Source organism: Chiloscyllium plagiosum, chromosome 10, assembly GCF_004010195.1.
Source record: "Chiloscyllium plagiosum isolate BGI_BamShark_2017 chromosome 10, ASM401019v2, whole genome shotgun sequence".
Taxonomy (NCBI): domain Eukaryota; kingdom Metazoa; phylum Chordata; class Chondrichthyes; order Orectolobiformes; family Hemiscylliidae; genus Chiloscyllium; species Chiloscyllium plagiosum.
Window position 1 is genome coordinate 47621384 of NC_057719.1, and position 19833 is coordinate 47641216.

The 19833-nt window shown below is 36.3% G+C and overlaps 1 protein-coding gene across 2 annotated transcripts in view; it reads right to left on the reverse strand.

The window, feature by feature from the left end:
• Positions 1 to 3076: 3076 nt before the first annotated feature.
• The window catches only part of LOC122553618 (GTP cyclohydrolase 1-like), a 40532-nt gene continuing 23775 nt past the window's right edge, over positions 3077 to 19833 (reverse strand). The window contains exons 2-6 of one of the 2 annotated variants that reach the window (XM_043697704.1): positions 17488 to 17597; positions 16620 to 16675; positions 13339 to 13370; positions 10465 to 10549; positions 3077 to 5579 (exon numbers count right to left, since the gene is read on the reverse strand). In XM_043697704.1, the coding sequence (XP_043553639.1) occupies positions 5453 to 5579; positions 10465 to 10549; positions 13339 to 13370; positions 16620 to 16675; positions 17488 to 17597 (410 nt within the window). In that variant the 3' untranslated portion in view covers positions 3077 to 5452. Of the gene's footprint in view, positions 5580 to 10464; positions 10550 to 13338; positions 13371 to 15855; positions 15912 to 16619; positions 16676 to 17487; positions 17598 to 19833 lie in introns of both variants that reach the window. The other variant, XM_043697702.1, reaches the window with a different exon arrangement.

Genomic DNA, 19833 nt, shown 5'->3' on the forward strand with positions numbered 1-19833 from the left:
GCTTTAGCCAACACTGCCAAGCATTCCTCCTTGCTACTTGACACATTCGGCTGCACATAGGATATGGCAAGGCTAACATTTATTCTGCAATCCTAATTGACCCTGAATGGTGTGCTCACTGCCATTTCAGAGGGCAGTGAACAATCAACTACATTATTGCAGGTTATGGTAACTATTAGACCAGTACCTATATTTTAATTTCACCATCCCCATCGTGTGATTTGAACCTGTTCCCAGAACATTAGCCTGGGACTCTAGATTACCAGAATAGGTCACCACCTCCCCTAATTCTACAACCCTCAAACTACTTTCTTCCTGGCTACTTGTAAACCCCTCCACTTCCTTTGTGTCACCATTAGTGGCTGTTCCTGTAGCACAGTAGGCTCAACGTTTCAGATACCCCTCCAAACCTCCCTGTTTCTATTTATCCCACTCCTCCTTAATGATCTTTTTTTTTAGAAAGCCCATCTTTTTCAGTTACTAATGCTAAGTCTAGTTTGGTGCTGATGTTTCTTACCCAGCTAACACAAAGCACATTTGGATCACCATTTTACATTAGCAGTGCTATATAAGTCCTGCTTTTTGTTGACAAGGAAATGTTTCATACTATATCTAGGCTTTGCATACCTAATTAATGCCTTAATCGGATTTGTTTGGAAACTGCTGATTCGTTTGCAGATCAGAGCATTTGGCACGTTTTGTGCAAAGCTGACCTGTCCCATCCATGCCTCAATAACCCAAGTAAGACAGCAAACGTTTTCACAAATGTTAGGTTAAAATCATTGTATATTCTAAAGAAAATCACAACTTTATAATTTAAAAAGGCAAAATATTACTCAAATTCCATGAAAACAACAAACATTGCTCAGCTCATTCAAGTCTTTAGGTTAAAGTACAATTTAATGTGGTTAAATTGTTAATACTAATAATACTTACTATATAAACAATTGGACATATATTACAATCTTTGACTATATTCAATACAGTCCCTTAAGTGCACTAAAATTAAATACATTTCAAAAGCGACAGTAATTACAAAATATAAGAGTTTTAAAACAAACAATTCTATTTGACTCTCAGGATACAACAAAGTCCAAGGCCATATTTCAGTGCCAACAGACCCCAGGTTAATGCATTATACAAGTTACTCAGAACAACATACACTGAATATGGATTTCCACATACCAGAGGGGAGAGATTTTTCTCAATGTCAGGAATTTGCTTGTAGCAAATTGGTATACAATTCATAGCCACTCTTTTTAGCTATATTAGTCAATTAGTAACATTGAGTTTCCATATGAAAAGTTGCACATTAGCATTCTGAGCAAAGCAACAGTATTCACAAATACTGCAAATTTCTAGAATGTATGTCAATTGCAACATTAAAACATCATTAAGTTTTATATAAATGATTATCACCACACAGTACACTTAAAATATGCAATAATGAAAAGACACTTAAATAATACATGGAAAATGATACACTATTATACATTTTTGTGGAATTTATCAAGAAGTAATCGTACAACATTTGTGCAATGTTTAATCCGTCACTCTGAATCTTATCACTTGCCAATGATTTAGGCTGCTCCAGTGCTCAATCTCTGTACTCAAAGCTAATTCTAATCATGAACTACTAAAAAATTAAATGGAGTTTGTTAAAGTAGAATGATTAACCATTCAAATAAATTAAACTCTGTCTAATTATCATTAAAAATTAATAAATTGACTTTTTTCAATAAATTATACACCTTTTTAAAAAGAAATTAGGAATTTATAGCTTGGTGAACGATGCAATTTCAGATACTTATTAAACCACTTTAGATTTTCTTGATTGTAATGAGTTACCAAAATGTATTTCATCTTAAATTGACATTTTCATCTTTTATTTGAATAAATTTGTGCTATTTTTAAAAAGTAAACAAAAAAAGCAACTTTCCTCTTTTTTAAATAAAGAAAATACAAAACTTCACCTCATGCATGTTGTATCGCACTCCTGGAATATTTCAGAACCCCACCACAGTATTCTATGTTCAAAAGATATTTCTTTTAAAATAACTCTAATGCAGGCTAATGATTCTGTACTTCTACATAGAATGTCTTGATTAGTAATCAAAATATTTTGAAAATAATTAAATTTTAAAATATTGTAGGAAAATTATTTCTAAAGAATATTCCTGATTCCCTGGATTTGGAAATTCTTTTGTCTGAATGTTAATACATAACATGGATTTCTACAAATGTTGAACATGTAATATTTTGCCAGTGAAGTCATTGTGCACCTGTTGTTGCTGCCGCTCACTGCATCATTCATCACTTTACTCACTGACCAGCGTCCCACCCCATTTTCTGTTTCATGTGCAAGATGGTGGGTGAGGAAGAGGGTGGCCAAGAGGTGCAGCAAGTGGGAGATGAGCAGGGCAGTGAGGGGTTGGCAATGTGGCAGCAGTAGTCATGCAGAACAATTTTCTTTGATACTGGCATGTACTGACAACAGGACAGGTGCCGCCATTGCATGTGCAGCACTTGTGGTTGCAGTAGCAACAAATTTAAACACTGATGATTACATATTTCATTCAATTACCTTGCTACCAGATTTGGCAATTCAAGCTGTTACATGAAAGATGGTCAAGATTTGCCATAAACAAAACAAGGAAGAATACACCGTGCATTTGTTTCTATGTTCTTCTCTGCATTTCCTGACTTACGCAAATCAACTTTAATCTTTTGCCCCAATGTTTTATTATTTTCTCATCTTCATTATGGGAAGCATACCTCTACCCTTCTAAGAACTCTTTGGATGAATTCACAGGCGAGAGCACATGTCTTTCCACTCTGGGCTATTTGAGGCATACAAATAAATCATAAGATCCATTTAAACCTTCTAATTCTGTCCACAGATGACAGCAAGTATATTAAGTTGATTACAAAGTGGCACTTTGGGTCTTACTGAAAAGAGGAGAAAGTGAGGACTGCAGATGCTGGAGATCAGAGCTTAAAAATGTGTTGCTGGAAAAGCGCAGGTCAGGCAGCATCAAAGGAACAGGAGAATCGACGTTTCGGGCATAAGCCCTTCCTGAAGATTCTCCTGTTCCTTTGATGCTGCCTGACCTGCTGCGCTTTTCCAGCAACACATTTTTAAGCTCTTACTGAAAAGACACCTTTTGTCATAGTTTTTCACTTTGCACTCATCAGGACATTTCACAAGAAATGTTAAAACACAAGTAATGTGCCACCTGCAAGCCTGACAGTACTCTCCTCTCAAACAGCCTATATATTCTCCTTTTCATTTTTTTTTCTAACTTGAATGTGGTACTAGAGTTCATTATAAATCTGACTAATGGTGCAAATGTATATTTCCCCTCTACCATTGTCTTAATTGAGTATCTGTTCCCCATAAATTTGAATGAGATGATCAATTCAAATTCATGAAATTTGCTAGCGTTATGAAATTAGGGCAGTGGAATTGAAGGAATCAGAACACATTCTGTCCAACTTCTTCTGTAGCTCGAGAGGGTAGAACAGTGATTGACAAACATTATTAGACTAATGTAAAATGCTGAATAAGAGGTCCAAGCACAATAGAGTAGCAAACAGTGATTACGATATAAGGCTTGAAAAAGAAAGCTAGGAGAAATTTATAGATAGTACTAAAACAGACTGAGTAAATAATGATGATCAAAGAAAGTTGAAAGGCAATATTGATGAGAGGATCTGTAAGACATGACAAATGGAATTTAATGTCAGCAAATGAGGTGGCACCCTTGGTTAGATAAAAGTAACCATTCCAATTTGAACAGCAAAAAAGGTTGGATGATGTACAAGATTGGAGAATATTTGGTTCATTATAAAAGCAGCACTTCACATGGATAATTTCAATGTGAAGGAAAAGTTCATGAATTCGGGGATTTTAGAGTAAGATGTAAATGTAAAACTTAAAATGGTAAGTCGAGATAAGTAAAATCACAGCTTCAGTCATGTATACAATTCAGAAATTCATACTCCAGGAAGGGTGTGGAAAATGCCACCTAGAATGGGAAAATTAAAAAAGCTCTAGAAAAATCTGAAAACCTGGACTCCTGTTCATTATAACAGAGTGAGGTGATTTGATAGTGGTGTCTAAAATCATGAATGGACAATGCAGACTGTTGCCAGTGGTTGAGAGATTTAAAGTAATTGTCTATGAAATATATTAGGGATCATGTTCACATGTAACAATGAGTTAGGTGATTAATAGGTGCCTGAATGGACTGTGAGGGCTCTTAGTGCAATGGTAGTGTCATGAACCCAGGCCTTCTGACCCAGAGATAAAGTCCAACCATAACATCTGAAAGGTTGAATAAAAAATGTCTATATGCGTGATTTAGGCAGACACAGGACTATGACAACTGTTGAATATACAAATGATCGCAAATTGGTCAAACCATTTCTAGGTTAATTTCTAAGCAAAGTCAATATAAAACAATCAAACAGTATAATATGAAAGTTAAAGAAAAGCTTATTCAATCTGTAGTCAGACCACATCCTTGAGCACTATATCGTCTTCTGGCTGCAGAGGCATGAAAGAGACACAAGAGCCACAGTTACCAATGCATGGAATTATCCTCTAGATCAAACATTAGAGACAAAAACATTAAAAACACATTAATTCCCCTAACTTTTGAGTCAATCTGGATATATAAAGTATGGTGGCCAGATTGACATCCCTTTTTCCTTTTGCTTCATATGTACACAGTATTTGCACAATCATAGCAGTTCTCAACTCTGAAGCAAACAATAATATTGAAAAGATTTAACTTCTTCTATTGAACCTAATTTGTCAATGGAATGAAGTCAGAATTCTACACAAACTCTGCACAAGTAACTGTCATGTGGAGAAGGACTATGCAGTTTTCTTCAGACACCACTGTAAATTCCACCACCATGACATTTACTCCAAGTCTTCAGAAGCACTGTTTGATGCTACTTAGAAAAATAAATTTTAAAAATATGTGCAACAAGGAGACTACATACAGGTGCAAAGGATAAAATGTTTCAGTGAAAATTCAGTACTATTTGTGATATTTCCTCATTCAACTGGCTGGTACACAGAGGAAAAAGTACTTTTTTTGTTTTTAATTAAAAACTAAATGTGTAAATTTGTATAAATATTCTGAGTAGACCTCTGCTAGATTCCATTAAATACCAACCTATTGGTTACAAGACATCTAAATCTATGAAACTATCATGTATCTTTTTGAGAATTCTAAGACACTCAAATATTAAACACTAAGAACTGTGACTTTGTTACAGTATATTGACATAACCCAACGTACATTATCCTTTACTATTAACAGGTTCATATTTTTGTAATTCTGAATCCTACATCTAAACATTTAACAAATACAAGTAATAACAATTAAAGCATATATTGAACATCTAAAAGCAGTATGTTCCATTCAGCGTTCAATTTTCAGTTCTTAATAAGAGTTAGAAACTCCTCACGGGTCTTCGGGTCTTCCCGGAAAACACCTAACATGGTGCTGGTTACAGTTTTACTGTTCATCTTTTGCACTCCCCTCATCACCATACACATGTGCCTACAAAGAGAGAGATTATTTAAACAGGCTTGTTGATATTCTTAGTCACGATCCTTCAGATTTGGCAGAATGGCTTGGCTGTTTTAGTAAGCAACTTTATTTTGCACTAAACTTTCAGTTTATGTTGGACTCCTACATTTGACCAAGTAATGTTTTCCAGAACCAAGACAGTGTTTAGCCAACTTCCAAATCTCCACCCCAATACGGACCACTTATGATCAAACCTTCCACAACCATTCCACTCAAAAACAGGTCATTCCATCATTATTCACCTCTCTTTTGTATTTTCCTATTACTTTCCTTGCTATCCTTTCTTCCAAGCCACATCCACCTCAGATTCTCTTTCCCATTTTTAATTGTCATCAATGCTTCCCAACTCTCTTCATGAGCGACTTCTCTATCATTTTTCCCTACCCCTCTCTTTTCTTTCCCTGACTTCTGCCATCCATCTCTCTCATCCCTGCTCATGGTACAATACAATTATCCCAATGCTTCTACACTTTATTATTACATTTGATCTTATTGGATACATTCAATGCATGGGACATTAAACAAGATAAATCCCACCATACAGCTGTGGAACCTTTAAATTCAAGAGAAAGTGAGAACTGCAGATGCTGGAGATTAGAGTCAAAAAGTGGGATGCTGGAAAAGCACAGCCGGTCAGGAAGCATTCGAGGAGGAGAGTTGACATTTTGAGCATAAAGTGTTCATCAGAATCATCAGGATTCCTGATGAAGAGCTTATGCTTGAATTGTCAACCCTCCTGCTCCTCGGATGCTGCCTGACCGGCTGTGCTTTTCCAGCACCACACTTTTTGACCTTTAAATTCAGTTGATTAAAAAAAACAGCTGGAATACAACACTGGTATTGATGATAGCGAAAGTGCTGTAAAAATCCACCTTGTTCACTAATATCCTTTTCTTAGGGAAGGAAACTGGGCAGATTTTATATGTCTCCAGGCGTTTAACTGCCCTCCAAAATGCCCCGGCTATCCAATAGTCATAAAGTGTTAGCTAAGGAATCCTGGCCTGGCAAAAAAAAACACATTTTTGGGATCGTCTCTGACCAGAAGCTTACACTAGACCAGACAAATCACATTTTGACTGGAAAAGCAGAGCAGAGTCTAAATACTCTGACAAATGACTAATGTTCTGGCATCAAAAGGTTTCTCTCCCTGTGTGTAGGGACAGTATAGATGCAAAATGGTCAGCGATAAGAAATGGTACTTGTGATTGGTTGCTTTCCACACTGGAGGACAGAATATAGTGGGGTTTCACAGAGGTTAGTGTTAGAGCTCCTGCTTTTATTTTATATTACCTTTCCTTGTTCTTTCGACCAAAATAAATCACTTCACAATTCTCAGTATTAAATTTATTTGCCACTAGTCCACCCATTCCATTATCCGGTTTATGTTTCTTGTTTTGATAAACATCCTGTCCCTTAGTTCACAATACTTCCAATGTTTTTTGATGTCTGCAAGTTTTGAAGTTGTGCCCTGCACACTGAAATCAAGAAAAAGAATTGTAGATGGTTCCAGCCACCATACTTTAGGAATATTGTGAACATGCTAAAGAAAGTGCAGAAATGATGCAAGGGAGTAGTCCAGGTTAAGGAACTTCTAGTCTAGAGAAATGGAATTCTTCCTCTTGGATTAGGGAAATCTCAGAGGAGTATTGATAGACAGGAGGTTAAGGGGTGACCTTCTAAAAGTTTATAATATCATGAAAAATTAGATGAATAACAAAGATCTTTTCCCTAGGATGGGGAAAGTTCAAAACTTGGCGCATATTTTTAAGGCTAGAGGAACAAGTTTTAAAACACAAGGGGCAATTTTTTTGTTTTACAGTGTATTCATATATGGAATGAACTGCCAGACAAAGTGGTGAATGCAGAAACAGTTACAACATTTGAAAGACATTTGGATAAGTAATATGGATAGGAAAGGTTTGGAGGGATATGGGCCAAAAACAGACAAGTGGGACTAGTTTAGTTTGGGAACATGGTCAACATGATTGAGTTTGACCAAAGGGTCTGTTTCTGTGCTGTATGACTCAATGACTCTGCATTCAAAGTTGGCAGTCTGGACAGAAGAATTAAGAAGCTCACAACAATGATTTAAGGTCACTAACATAAGAAGCAACTGCAGCAGGAAGAAAGACACTTTTCTTCCATCAGTAGTCAGTATTTGGAATGTGTGGTGGAAATAGATTCAGTTGAGGCTTTCAAAAGAACTGAATAATTACCTTAAAGAGTAAAAAAAATTGCAGAGCCACAGGGAAATGGAACTAAATGAATTGTTCTCGCAGAAAGCTGGCACAAACATGATGGGCCAAATGAACTCCTTGTGTGATAAAATCTCATTAAATAATTACATCTGCAAGGTTTAAGTCAGTGTGTGATCGAATAACTCTTCACTGATCTAGATGGGTGAAGCTGCAACACAGATTTTAGCACCATCCAGGTAAAGAAGCATGTTAGATAATTATCCAAGACTTATTATCAAGACTTACTACTCACTGCAGTCTAAAGATATTATAAAACTCAGCAGAGCGATTTGCAAATTTCTCCATACCGCTCTATCACTAGAGAAAACGAGAGCAGCAATGTTGTGGGAACACATTTAAGGCCAACTCTGCTCCAGGTCACACTGTTCCTTCTCTGCTGTTTGGTAGAGAATTAGAGAATATATCCATTGTCTAATTGTTATACCAGAGATCTTTCATGGGTTAAATGTTTTTAAAAAGCAAAAACATATGGACCTAAAACAAGACCAGTGGACACCTGACTGCAGACAGACAAATTTCGAGAGTGGAATAAACAAAGCCACCTGTGCTGAAATTATTACTTTTCATCTAAAAACATCAAAACCAAGCAACTGGATTAGCATCAACAAACTTCCAAATAAATCTGTTGGACTATATGCAGTTGAGAAGTCATAAATGTTGCAATTGGACTAGCTGGTTTCATACATACTTATATGACTTCATATATTGGGAAATTAAAGTCTTGCTGCCAGTTATTCAGCTTGAACAGACAACAGAGCTAGACTCTGGAATAACTTTCACCTACATTTCAACAGCTACTTTTGACCAGCAGCACAAACAAAAGAACTTGAATTCGTAACAGCAACACTTGGAAGTCACTCTCTCCCTACTTCGTTCCATCTCAGAAAGCAGGCCCCAATGATAAAGCAACCATTCACTAAGGACAAGAAATCTACCACAGATTCTGCTACTACTGCACAAATGAGTCAACAATTAACCAAATCTGGCCTCAGGTTTAAAATCTTAAAGAGTCTAAGGGTTTCCCTGGGGTGGGGAAGTCCAGAACTAGAGGGTATAGGTTTAGGGTGAGAGGGGAAGATATAAAAGAGGCCTAAGGGGCAACTTTTTCACGCAGAGGGTGGTATGTGTATGGAAAGAGCTGCCAAAGGAAGTGGTGGAAGCTAGTCCAACTGCAACATTTAAAAGGTACCTGGATGGGTATATGAATAGAAAGGGTTTGGAGGGATATGGGCCAGGTGCTGGCATTTGGAACTAGATTGGGTTGGGATATCTGATCGGCATGGTCAAGTTGGACCGAAGGATCTGTTTCCGTGCTGTACATCTTTATGACTTTATGACTTCTCAACTGCATAAAGTTAAAAATCACACCACCAAGTTATAGTCCAACAGATTTATTTGGAAGCACTAGCTTTTGGAGCACTGCTTCTTCATCAGGTGGAAGCTAGTGCTTCCAAATAAACCTGTTGGACTATAACCTGGTGTTGTGTAATTTTTAACTTTGTACACCCCAGTCCAACACCGGCATCTCCAAATGACAACTGCATAAAGTTATTTCTCCTTTTCTACACCAACCACTAACCATTTCGAACCTTTTACCTTTTTGTGTGTATATTTGATGTCATCTTTTTACTACTTTTTTTCTTCATATTAGTAAGTAATAAAATTTATTTTACTTTCACTCAAGAAAACCTTGGTTTCTGCACCTTCACTTTCTAGTTAGCTATGTTGAATTGAATTGTGATGACTGTGTGCTATTTGATGTGACTGACAAGACGGGATTAAAAAGCAGATTTCATCTCCTTGTCTGGTCGTAATATTACTCACATGGTGGGGCTGATTTCAGAATAATCTTGGCATTCATTCATACCTTTGTTACCTCTAAACTGAATAATTAATATGTACTCCTGACTGGTCTCCCACGATCTACATCCTAAACTCTGCTGTTTGTGATTAACTTGCAATAAGTTCCATTTTCCTAGATCACTGACCTACATTAGCTTCCAGAAAAGCAATGTCTATAAAAATTCTCATTCTGATTTTCAAATCCTCTACAACCTTGGCCCTTTCCTTTCTCTGTTATCTCCTTTAGACCACACACTCAAATATATTCATGCTCCTCTACACTAGCCTCGTGTCCAACCACCAATTTTAATTGCTCCACTATTGGTTGCTGAGGCTTCAATTGTCGAGCCACAAATTCTAGAATAACCTATCATTACCTGTCTGCCTCACTTCTTAAAGGCTTTCCTTAAAACATACGTCTTTGTCAAGCTTTTTGGTAACTGAATAGCTTCATAATTGACTTCACGTCATACATTGTTTTGTAATGCTCTTGATATTACATTGAAAAGATCTATATACATTTATTTAGTTATTCCAAAAACTACTTCCAACTCCACAGCCTTTGCTACATTGACAAACCAAAAGGAAATTAGCAGATTTGTGTTTCTTTGAAGATATAAATTACATATACTGCTCTTTAACAATTAGAATACTCTGCCAAGTTAAACTTCATTAAAGCTGTTAAAATTGCACAAAACTAAAAATAACAAAAAATGCTTTGCTTTTTTAAACTTAATTCTGCTTTCAACACTCACGTGGCTTCAATCACCACTCCGACACCTGCAGGCTGTAAGGCTTCTGTGATCGCTTTCGCAATTTGTTTGGTGAGACGCTCTTGTACTGTTGACAGGCAAAATAATATACTTGTATGAAATGAGCTCCGGATTAACTACTGAGTGAAGATGGGATATTACAACAATTTAATTATGCATTTTCATTATGTTCTGAATAAAAATTCCTAATTTGTATTGGCCCAATTTATTCAAAGTAAATGTGTACAAATCCATGACATATGTATCACAATACACAAGTATATTAGATCATCGATGGAAATGTGTTGCTGGAAAAGCGCAGCAGGTCAGGCAGCATCTAGGGAACAGGAGAATCGACGTTTCGGGCATTAGCCCTTCTTCAGGGCTAATGCCCGAAACGTCGATTCTCCTGTTCCCTAGATGCTGTCTGACCTGCTGCGCTTTTCCAGCAACACATTTCCATCTCTGATCTCCAGCATCTGCAGACCTCACTTTCTCCTCCTATATTAGATCATCATCATTTATTCTTGGAAATTAAAATAAGGACAAAAACTTATCCATTAAATAGTTTTCATATTTATCTATGCACTTTTTAAAAAACTGCTGATTATATTATGACAATTTTTAAAATATTAATAGAACCACCAGGTAATAGCTGTTCCATGAGGCTTATTTATATATAGTGTTATTAAAGGATACAGTCTAAAATTATTTTTTTTTAAAAAATCATAGATTCATAAGTATATCTTGAACTTTTAAACAGAGATTTTACTGAGGAAAAGACATTCATTACAACAACATTTATGGCACCTGCAAGGAGCAGAGAACACAACTAGGGTCATACATTCTGTAGAATTTTAAGAGGATGGTCATATGGTCCAGTTTAAGTAGGATAAGATTATACCATTTTTGAACGGAGTTTTGTTTTTACCTATCCAAAGAACACCTGCCCATTGTTACCCCTCTCTTTCTTTGAAATTCCTCTCAGCAAAACATTTCAGCTGAAATCCCACCAACAGTCATCTTTACTCATGGATAATTCCTGAAGTAGATTTTTTGGCAACTATCCAATTATCTGAAACACTATGAATTCAGCCAACAACTGTTCCAGGAAGACAACACAGTATCACCTCAGCAGCAAAGAACATCATTGTCTATCTATTAACAGCTATCAGATGGTCTCTTTATGAATGCCTGGCTGAGCTCCAAAAATAATTCACTTAGTTCAGCAAGTAAAGCATAAACAGTGAGTTTTGAGAAGATTTGTAGCGCAGGTTAAGGTTCTGGGTGTAGGTTTGCTCACTGAGCTGGAAGGTTCAGATGTTCCATCACTATACTAGGCAACATCTTCAGTGAGCCTCCGAATAAAGCACTGATGGTGTAGCCTGCTTTCTATTTATATGTTTGGGTTTTCTTGGGTCAGTGATGTAATTTCCTGTGGTGACATCATTTCTTATGGTGATGCCATTTCCTGTTCTTTTTCTCAGGGGGTGGTAAATGGGATCCAAGACAATGTGTTTGTTGATAGAGTTTTGGTTGAAAGACCTTGCATGAACTGTAACAAAATTACATTGGACAAACAGGCAGAAAACTAGCCACCAGGATGCATGAACATCAACTAGTCGCAAAAAGACATGACCCACTCTCACTCGTATCCTTACATACAGATGAGGAAGGATACCACATCAACTGAGGCAACACATCCATCCTAGGAGACAAGCCAAACAGAGACACACACACAAGAATTCCTAGAAGCCTGGCATTCCAACCGAAACTCTATCAACAAACACATTGACTTGGATCCCATTTACCGCCCCCTGAGAAAAAGAACTAGAAATGACATCACCACAGGAAATGGCATCACCAGCTCAAGGAAACCCAAACATATAAATAGAAAGTGGGCTACACCACCAGTGTTTCATTTGGAGGCTCACTGAAGATGTTACCTAGTATTGTGATGAAATGTCCAAAAATGAACCTTCCAGCTCAGTGAGCAAACCTACATCCAAAGCATAAACAGTTTGAAGTGGAATAGAAACTTGTGTTGACTTTTATATTACCATGTAACAACCTGGTCTTTCTTTGAAAGTTTTTCCACATTTGTATGTATATTTACATAAGATTGAGAGATCTGCTATGGATAACAGCTTTTTGAAATTGAAAAGGTAAGAGGGAAATATATTTTGATGGAAATATTGAATGATTGCCAGGTAAAAGAAAAACAACAGCCAAAATTACTCAAATAGGAATGTGCAGGAATCCCAAATTGGGATGTATCTGCCATTCTTAAATACATCATGAATCAGCAAAAATCCTGGCATTGGACCCTGTCTTTCTTGTTTCAATCTTTATCTGTATTTGTTACATTTGTTCTATTTTGCTTGGTTAGGCTTTATTTTGAAATGTCTCTTCTCTGAATGTTTTCCACACACACTGTCTTGAGGATTTTTCTGCATCTTTGATTTTTGGGTGCAACACGCAGAATTAAAATGGCATTTATGCAAAGCTGAAATATGGCCCCTCAGAAAAGCCCATATTTCTACAGATACGTTAGCCTGATTTTGTTTACCAAATCGTTTAAAAATTCTTGCCATTTGAGTGCAGAGTACAGCTTTCGTTTCTTTTGATCCTATGTCTTTAATTGTATAAGACCATAATAATAATCATACATCAGAATAAAATGATTATAATTATTCCATTTTTGATAGATTGTTTATTTGGTGATTTATATTTAAACAGTGGCTCCACTAATTTTGGATAATTATCACTGTTATCATATACTTGGTATTAGAAAAAAAGATCACACTTTAAAATGGGGCTAGAATGATTTAAAAATGAAGATAAATACTAAATAACATTTTTAAATGTAATACTTACCTTGGAGTCTCCTACTGTAAATTTCAACAATTCTGAAAAAGAAAATCAGGCACTATTTTTAATATTAAGTCTGACATTCCAGTGAGTAAATTAGGGAACCACATACTTCTTTAACATAAATGCTAAAGTAATAATGCAGCAAACTAACTGGCATTGTATATTGAAACATATGTTATTCATTAAAAATGATTAGATTACTGTTTCCACTTATCAAAGTCATCAGAGTTTTTGAGAGTGAGGTATAACATCGTTTTAGCCTTTCATGTAAAAATATGTTTGATTAGTTGGAGCTACTACTGTACTTGTTACACTTGCATGAGCCACAGTAGAAATATTTCAATGTGTTGTGACAAATAAAACTTCTCTTATACCCAAACTATTCCCAAATGTTTTAAAGATTTATTTGAATATGGTTGTGTTTTAAAGTTCAGATTATTTGCTTTAATGTTATTCATTTGAAATAAACTGAAGCATATGAGTTAACGATCTATATAAAAAGACTGAAATAAGGATATTTTGAAATGTGAAAACATGCTTCATTACTTGAATGGCTAAAAATTACAGACAGATAGGTATTGAACATTTCTTTGTTTATAAAAAGAACTATATCATATTATCCTATAATATTTTCTACAGATAATGGAAGCATAAGAAAAATGTTTCAGTCACAGAGAAGCTTTGTAAAATAAAAGGAGTTGAAGGGTTTCCATTCTCTGGTTTGGTTGGTCAGGTGAATTTTCATTTCAAGCTCACTGAAGTGCATGTGCCCCTACCCTGAAGGTCATATAAAATGTCAGTGCTTCATGGGTGATCAATATCAAGATAATAAGGAATAAAAGTTTCTTTTTTTTAATGAAACAAGTTGTGCTTTTTTAAAAAAAATAATCTTCCTGCAGTCATATAGCCCTTCACTGTTGTATTTTCAATGTAAATGACTATCTTTTGAATATACATTGATTGTAATGTTTCAGTCTTATAAGTAAATTGAAGAATTGCATGCTTCTTAAAAAGAAATGCAAAAATAGTGATCTGAAAAAACTAACTTGACATCCTGTATTTAAAACAATTAACAGATAAGTAATTGTTTTGTAACAAATGGAATCAGGATTTTTTTCAAGTGCATGAAAACCAGCATTTTTACTTTAAGTAGGGACATGTTTGATGGTTAGAGCTACTGTACTTTCTGTCACACTTATCAGATGTAATCATATTTGAATAATCAGCTTATGTTTACTTGGGTCACTCAAGTTATGTTTAGTATCGACTGTAAAGTGTAAACACATCATAGTGTCATTGAGACGTACAGCACGAAAATAGACCCTTCGGTCCAACTTGTCCATGCCAACCAGTTATCCTAAATAAATCTAGTCCCATTTCCCAGCATTTGTCCCATATCCCTCTAAATCCTTCCTATAAATCTCCCCATCCAGATGCCTCTTAAATGTTGTAATTGTACCAGCCTTCTCCACTGCCTCCAGCAGCTTGTTAGGGCTTATGCCCGAAACGTCGATTCTCCTGTTCCCTGGATGCTGCCTGACCTGCTGCGCTTTTCCAGCAACACATTTCCAGCTCTGATCTCCAGCATCTGCAGACCTCACTTTCTCCCCATACACCATCACCCTCTGCATGAAAATGTTGTCCCTTATGTCCTTTTTAAATGTAACATGTATAAGCTTTCTGTATGTATAACTGAGGAGAATTTCAACCTATGGAATATTTCAATTTTAAAGCTGTCTGCAAAGCAATACCTCTTATTTTCCCTGATTAGTAGTAGCATAGCATACTTTAACACGAGGAGTCGTACTTAAATACGCCATATATTTTGAAAGATATATAAATCTGAAAGGTTACAAAAATACTTATGTGAGTCAGGCTGAACGTTAATAATAGGTATTTAAATGTAAACTCTTTGGTCATTTTGTTCAATAGCTAGGAAATGAATTGTAAGTGTTGTTATTACTGGCTTGGCAGGTTTCGTCAAAATAGAATCACACATTTATTATAAAATGTCACAAGTTTGATCAATATATACAGCTTTAATGTACTTCAATACTAAAAAGTTTAAATTAAGAATCCAGCAATATGTGACTGCATTACTAATTGATTTGTGATTACAGAAAGAAAGCAGAACAGCTTGTTTGATATTTCTATTACTCTCCTAGAATGGTGAATATAGCAGACAAAATTCTGACTATCCAGAAATAAACTATTCAGAATAATACTGCACTAAGATAGATAGTTAAAGAAAAAAGCAATACAAATACAAATGCAGCTTGAAGCTAAGAAGGTATCCGTTTAGTCCTAAAATGTTTTTAACTTTGAGAATCATCAGTAATACATTCTTTAATTATTCTGTATAAATTAATAACTTCTTAACACACATTATCCTCCACTTTCTTCAATAAAATTTAAATATTACAATTTAAGAATGAATGTACAAGGAAAAACAAAATAATGTCATTGATTTGGAGTAATTAAGCCCTATTTGACTCTCAGCCATTGTCAATCAGTCCTTACCTGGCAAGCTTGCTGAGACCAAGGAGTCGTTTTTCAGGTAGATAACCTATATGCACCTACAGGATGGAAAGAAAACATTGACTACACCTGACCACACACAGAAGGGACCAAGAAAATTCTCAGCCAGGTCAAAATTGAAGTATCTGTAGACAAGAGAGATGCTGACATTTTGTGATGGGTCCCGAATCAGTATGAGGCCAAATGTGTGCAATGGAATGACCATTCAATCATGAGCAGCCCTTTGGAATAAATAGCAAGCTCTGAGTAATATGCCTTTAGAGAAAACTGCTCATTCAAATTCAAGCCAAATGAACTAAACTATACAGTACTGATTTTCTAAAGCTAGCAGCAGCCAGTGCTGTATATCTCAAGTCTTTGGCAAAACATTAATTATAAAAAATTCCAGCAATAAAATTATTTTACTTATCCAAGCCAATGACACCCACAGTCATATGGGTACATCTTGAGCACAGAAATGTTATAATATTCAGTACTTAAAATTAAAATAATAACATTTTGTTTCATTAAAGAAGATACACATGCACATACAATTGCAGCAGCTTTAGCATTAGTTTTCTGTCTTTTGTCTAACCAAAGACTGAGGGTATTGCCACAGATAACAACAGTAAGAGAAATGCAGCCTTTGTTTCATTGGGTGCCATTTCCAATCTAGTCTGGAACAGTGAGCACTCAACCAAAAGTACAGCATCTATCGCTCCTATTTGTTGTATCTGTCTCTGTCACAGGCACTTGAGCCTAGTTACCTGGCTAACTTGCTCACTCCTATAACTTTTCTGTTTGGTAAATAACCAATTGAAACCTGAAAAAAAGGAGACAGTTTGAAATTCACTAAATAATTCTCAATTGCACAACTTTATTTATAATTATTAATATATAAATAGCACTCCAGCAACTTTAGTGACCTCAAGTCAGGATGGACAGAGGCGAAATACTAAAGCATGAGGAATAACAGTAATTAATGATAACTGAAGCAAGAAGCTCCAAGAACAATGTAATTAAATATACTGCTGCAGTTACTTTCCCTATTAACAAATGTAAAATAAAACTGGTCTATAAACTAAAAAACCTTCTGCCGAGCAAGGAGAACAGAACTGTAAGAACAATACAATCTTAAAGCATACTTTGACCAGAAAATGAAGAGAATGTGTTTCTACTTGCTATAAAACATAGACTAGAATAAATGGAAAAATATAATTGTTATTGAATGGTTTCTTCAGGCATTATAGTCTATAACAATAATAATTTTAAAATTTCCTTCCAGAGCATAATGAGTTAAATATAACTATGTAATTTGTTTTTGCAATTTATTGCTGTCATTGTCAGGTTGGACAAAGTTCTGCCTATTACGATCTAGTTTAATTTGGTGACATCTGCCCTACAGCATTTGCTGTATTCCTCAAAGTGCATTGAAATAAATGTCAAGATAAAGGAGGGTAAATTATCCATTTTCTTTTGAAAATTAATATTTGCATTCCTTACCAAAAAGTTACAAGTCAGGTTTTGGAACTGTGATTCACATCATAATGTATTCCATACTACTATGCAGACAATATTATGATATGTTATAATAGATGTAGTGGCGCAACGTGAGCTCGATTTGAGTTTGTTTACCTTTCCAATAAATGGAACTAAGTGGTGTTCACACATTGAAAACATGTCAATATCCTTCACTATCACCATCTCATCGTGGTCTTCATCAAATATAGCATCATTTAAAATATCTGGAATTCAAAAGACAGGTCACATATTAAAAAGCAAATGACACATTAAATTGATTACATTTCTTGCTGCTAAACACCCAGTGCAGGATTGGGGAGTGATGGGGTATAGGTTGTTTAGTAAGATGAAAAATAGATGGAATCAGCCATATGGCTTCTTGAGTCTGCACTACCATTCAATAAGATTATGGCTAATCTGATTTTGGTCAGATCTTTACCTTCCTGTGTGCTTCCCATAATCCCTGATTGCTCAATTGTTCAGAATCTCTTTCATCTTTGGATGTATTCAACTATCATTGTCCAGGGTAAAGAAACTAGATGTTTAACCACCCTTGGGGAAAAATAATCCTCTTCATTGCTGTTTTAAATAAAAACTTCCAATTCTGAAACTATGCCCCGAAATCTGGATTTCCCCACAAACCTCCTCTCAGTATCTACTGTTAAACCCCACAGAACCTCCTATGTTTGAATAAAACCACCTATAATTCTTATGAATTTGAATGAGAATATGACCAACCTTTTCTCATGTGATAACTTCATAATAAGGAGCAACCTAGCAATTTTTTCTGAACTGTCTGCCATGAAACTCCTGAAATAAGGAGAACGAAACTGAACATTCTCCATGTCTGCGTGGGTTTCCTCCGGATGCTCCAGTTCCCTCCGACAATCTAAAGATGTGCAGGTTAGGTGAATTGGCCACGCTAAATTGCGCGTAATGTTCAGGGATGTTTAGGTTAGGTGCATTAGTCAGGGGTCAATGTAGGTAAGGGAACGGGTCTGCATGGGTCATTCTTCAAAGGGTTGGTGTGGACTTGTTGGGCTGAAGGGCCTGTTTCCACACCGTAGGGATTCTATGAATCTATGTACACTGTATCCCAGGTTTGGTTTTACCAATGCCTCAGAGTTGCAGCAAGAGTTCCCTGCTGTTATATTTTATCTCACTTACAATGCAAGCTGATGTTCCAATGACCTTCTGAATTAACTTGCTTAAAAATTTAATTCAGGAAATATGGGCTATAGTCAGCATTTGCTGTCCATTCCCAATTGCCCTCAAGAAGGTGGTGCTGAACTGACTTCTTTAACCACTTTATGTAGGTAGACCCACAATGCTGTTAAGGAGAGAGTTCCAGGATTTTGACCCAGTGCCACTGAAGGGACAGTGATATATTTCCAAGTCAGGATGGTGAGTGACTTGTTGGGGGGGTAGAAACTTACAGGTGGGGGTGTTCCCGTGTATCTGCATCCTTGTTCTTCTAGATAGTTGTGGGCATGGGTTTGGAACATACTATCCAAGGAGACTTGGTGAATTCCTGCAGTACATCTTGTGGAATAGCAGCAGTGTCTATACCTGAGCATCAGATGGTAGAGGAACTAGATGTGGATGTGGTGTCAATCAGTCGGACTGCTTTGTTATGGATCGTATCAAGCTTCTTGCATGTTGTTGGAGCTGTACTCATCCAGACAAGTGTGGAGTATTCCATTGCACTCCTGAGATATGCCATTTAAATAGTGGGCAGGCTTTAACAAGTCAGGAGGGGAGTCAGTCACCTCAAAATTCCTCACCTTGACCTGCTCTTGGTTTGACAGTGTTCATGTAGTTTGCCAAATTCAGTTTTTGATTTATGGTAACCCCACAGGATTTTGATACTGTCAAATTCAACAATAGTAATGCAATTGATTGTCAAAAGGTGATGGTCAGATTCTTGCTTGCTGGAGATAGTCATTGTTGAGCAGTTATGTGGCAAAATGCTACTTGTCAGTTGTCAGCCCAACCTTGAATATTAAACCGAGTCATTAAACCTAGATCTGTAACTGCATGCTTAATTTTTATGTTTCATGTGCAGACCTCTCTGTGCCAGAGTATTCTGTAGCAACACTTCATTCAAATAAAATTCTGCTTTTCTATGCATCCAGATTTCAATGCAAGGGGCCTAACAGGGAAGGGCATGGTTAGGAACATGGACTGGGATACCATAGCAATTACGGAAACGTGGCTCAGGGATGGGCAGGACTGGCAGCTTAATGTACCAGAATACAAATGCTATAGGAAGGATAGAAAGAGAGGCAAGAGAGGAGGGGGAGTGGCATTTTTGATAAGGGATGGCATTACAGCTGTGCTGAGGGAGGATATTCCCGGAAATACATCCAGGGAAGTTATTTGGGTGGAACTGTGAAATAAGAAAAAGGATGATCACCTTATTGGGATTGTATTATAGACCCCCCAATAGTCATCAGAGAA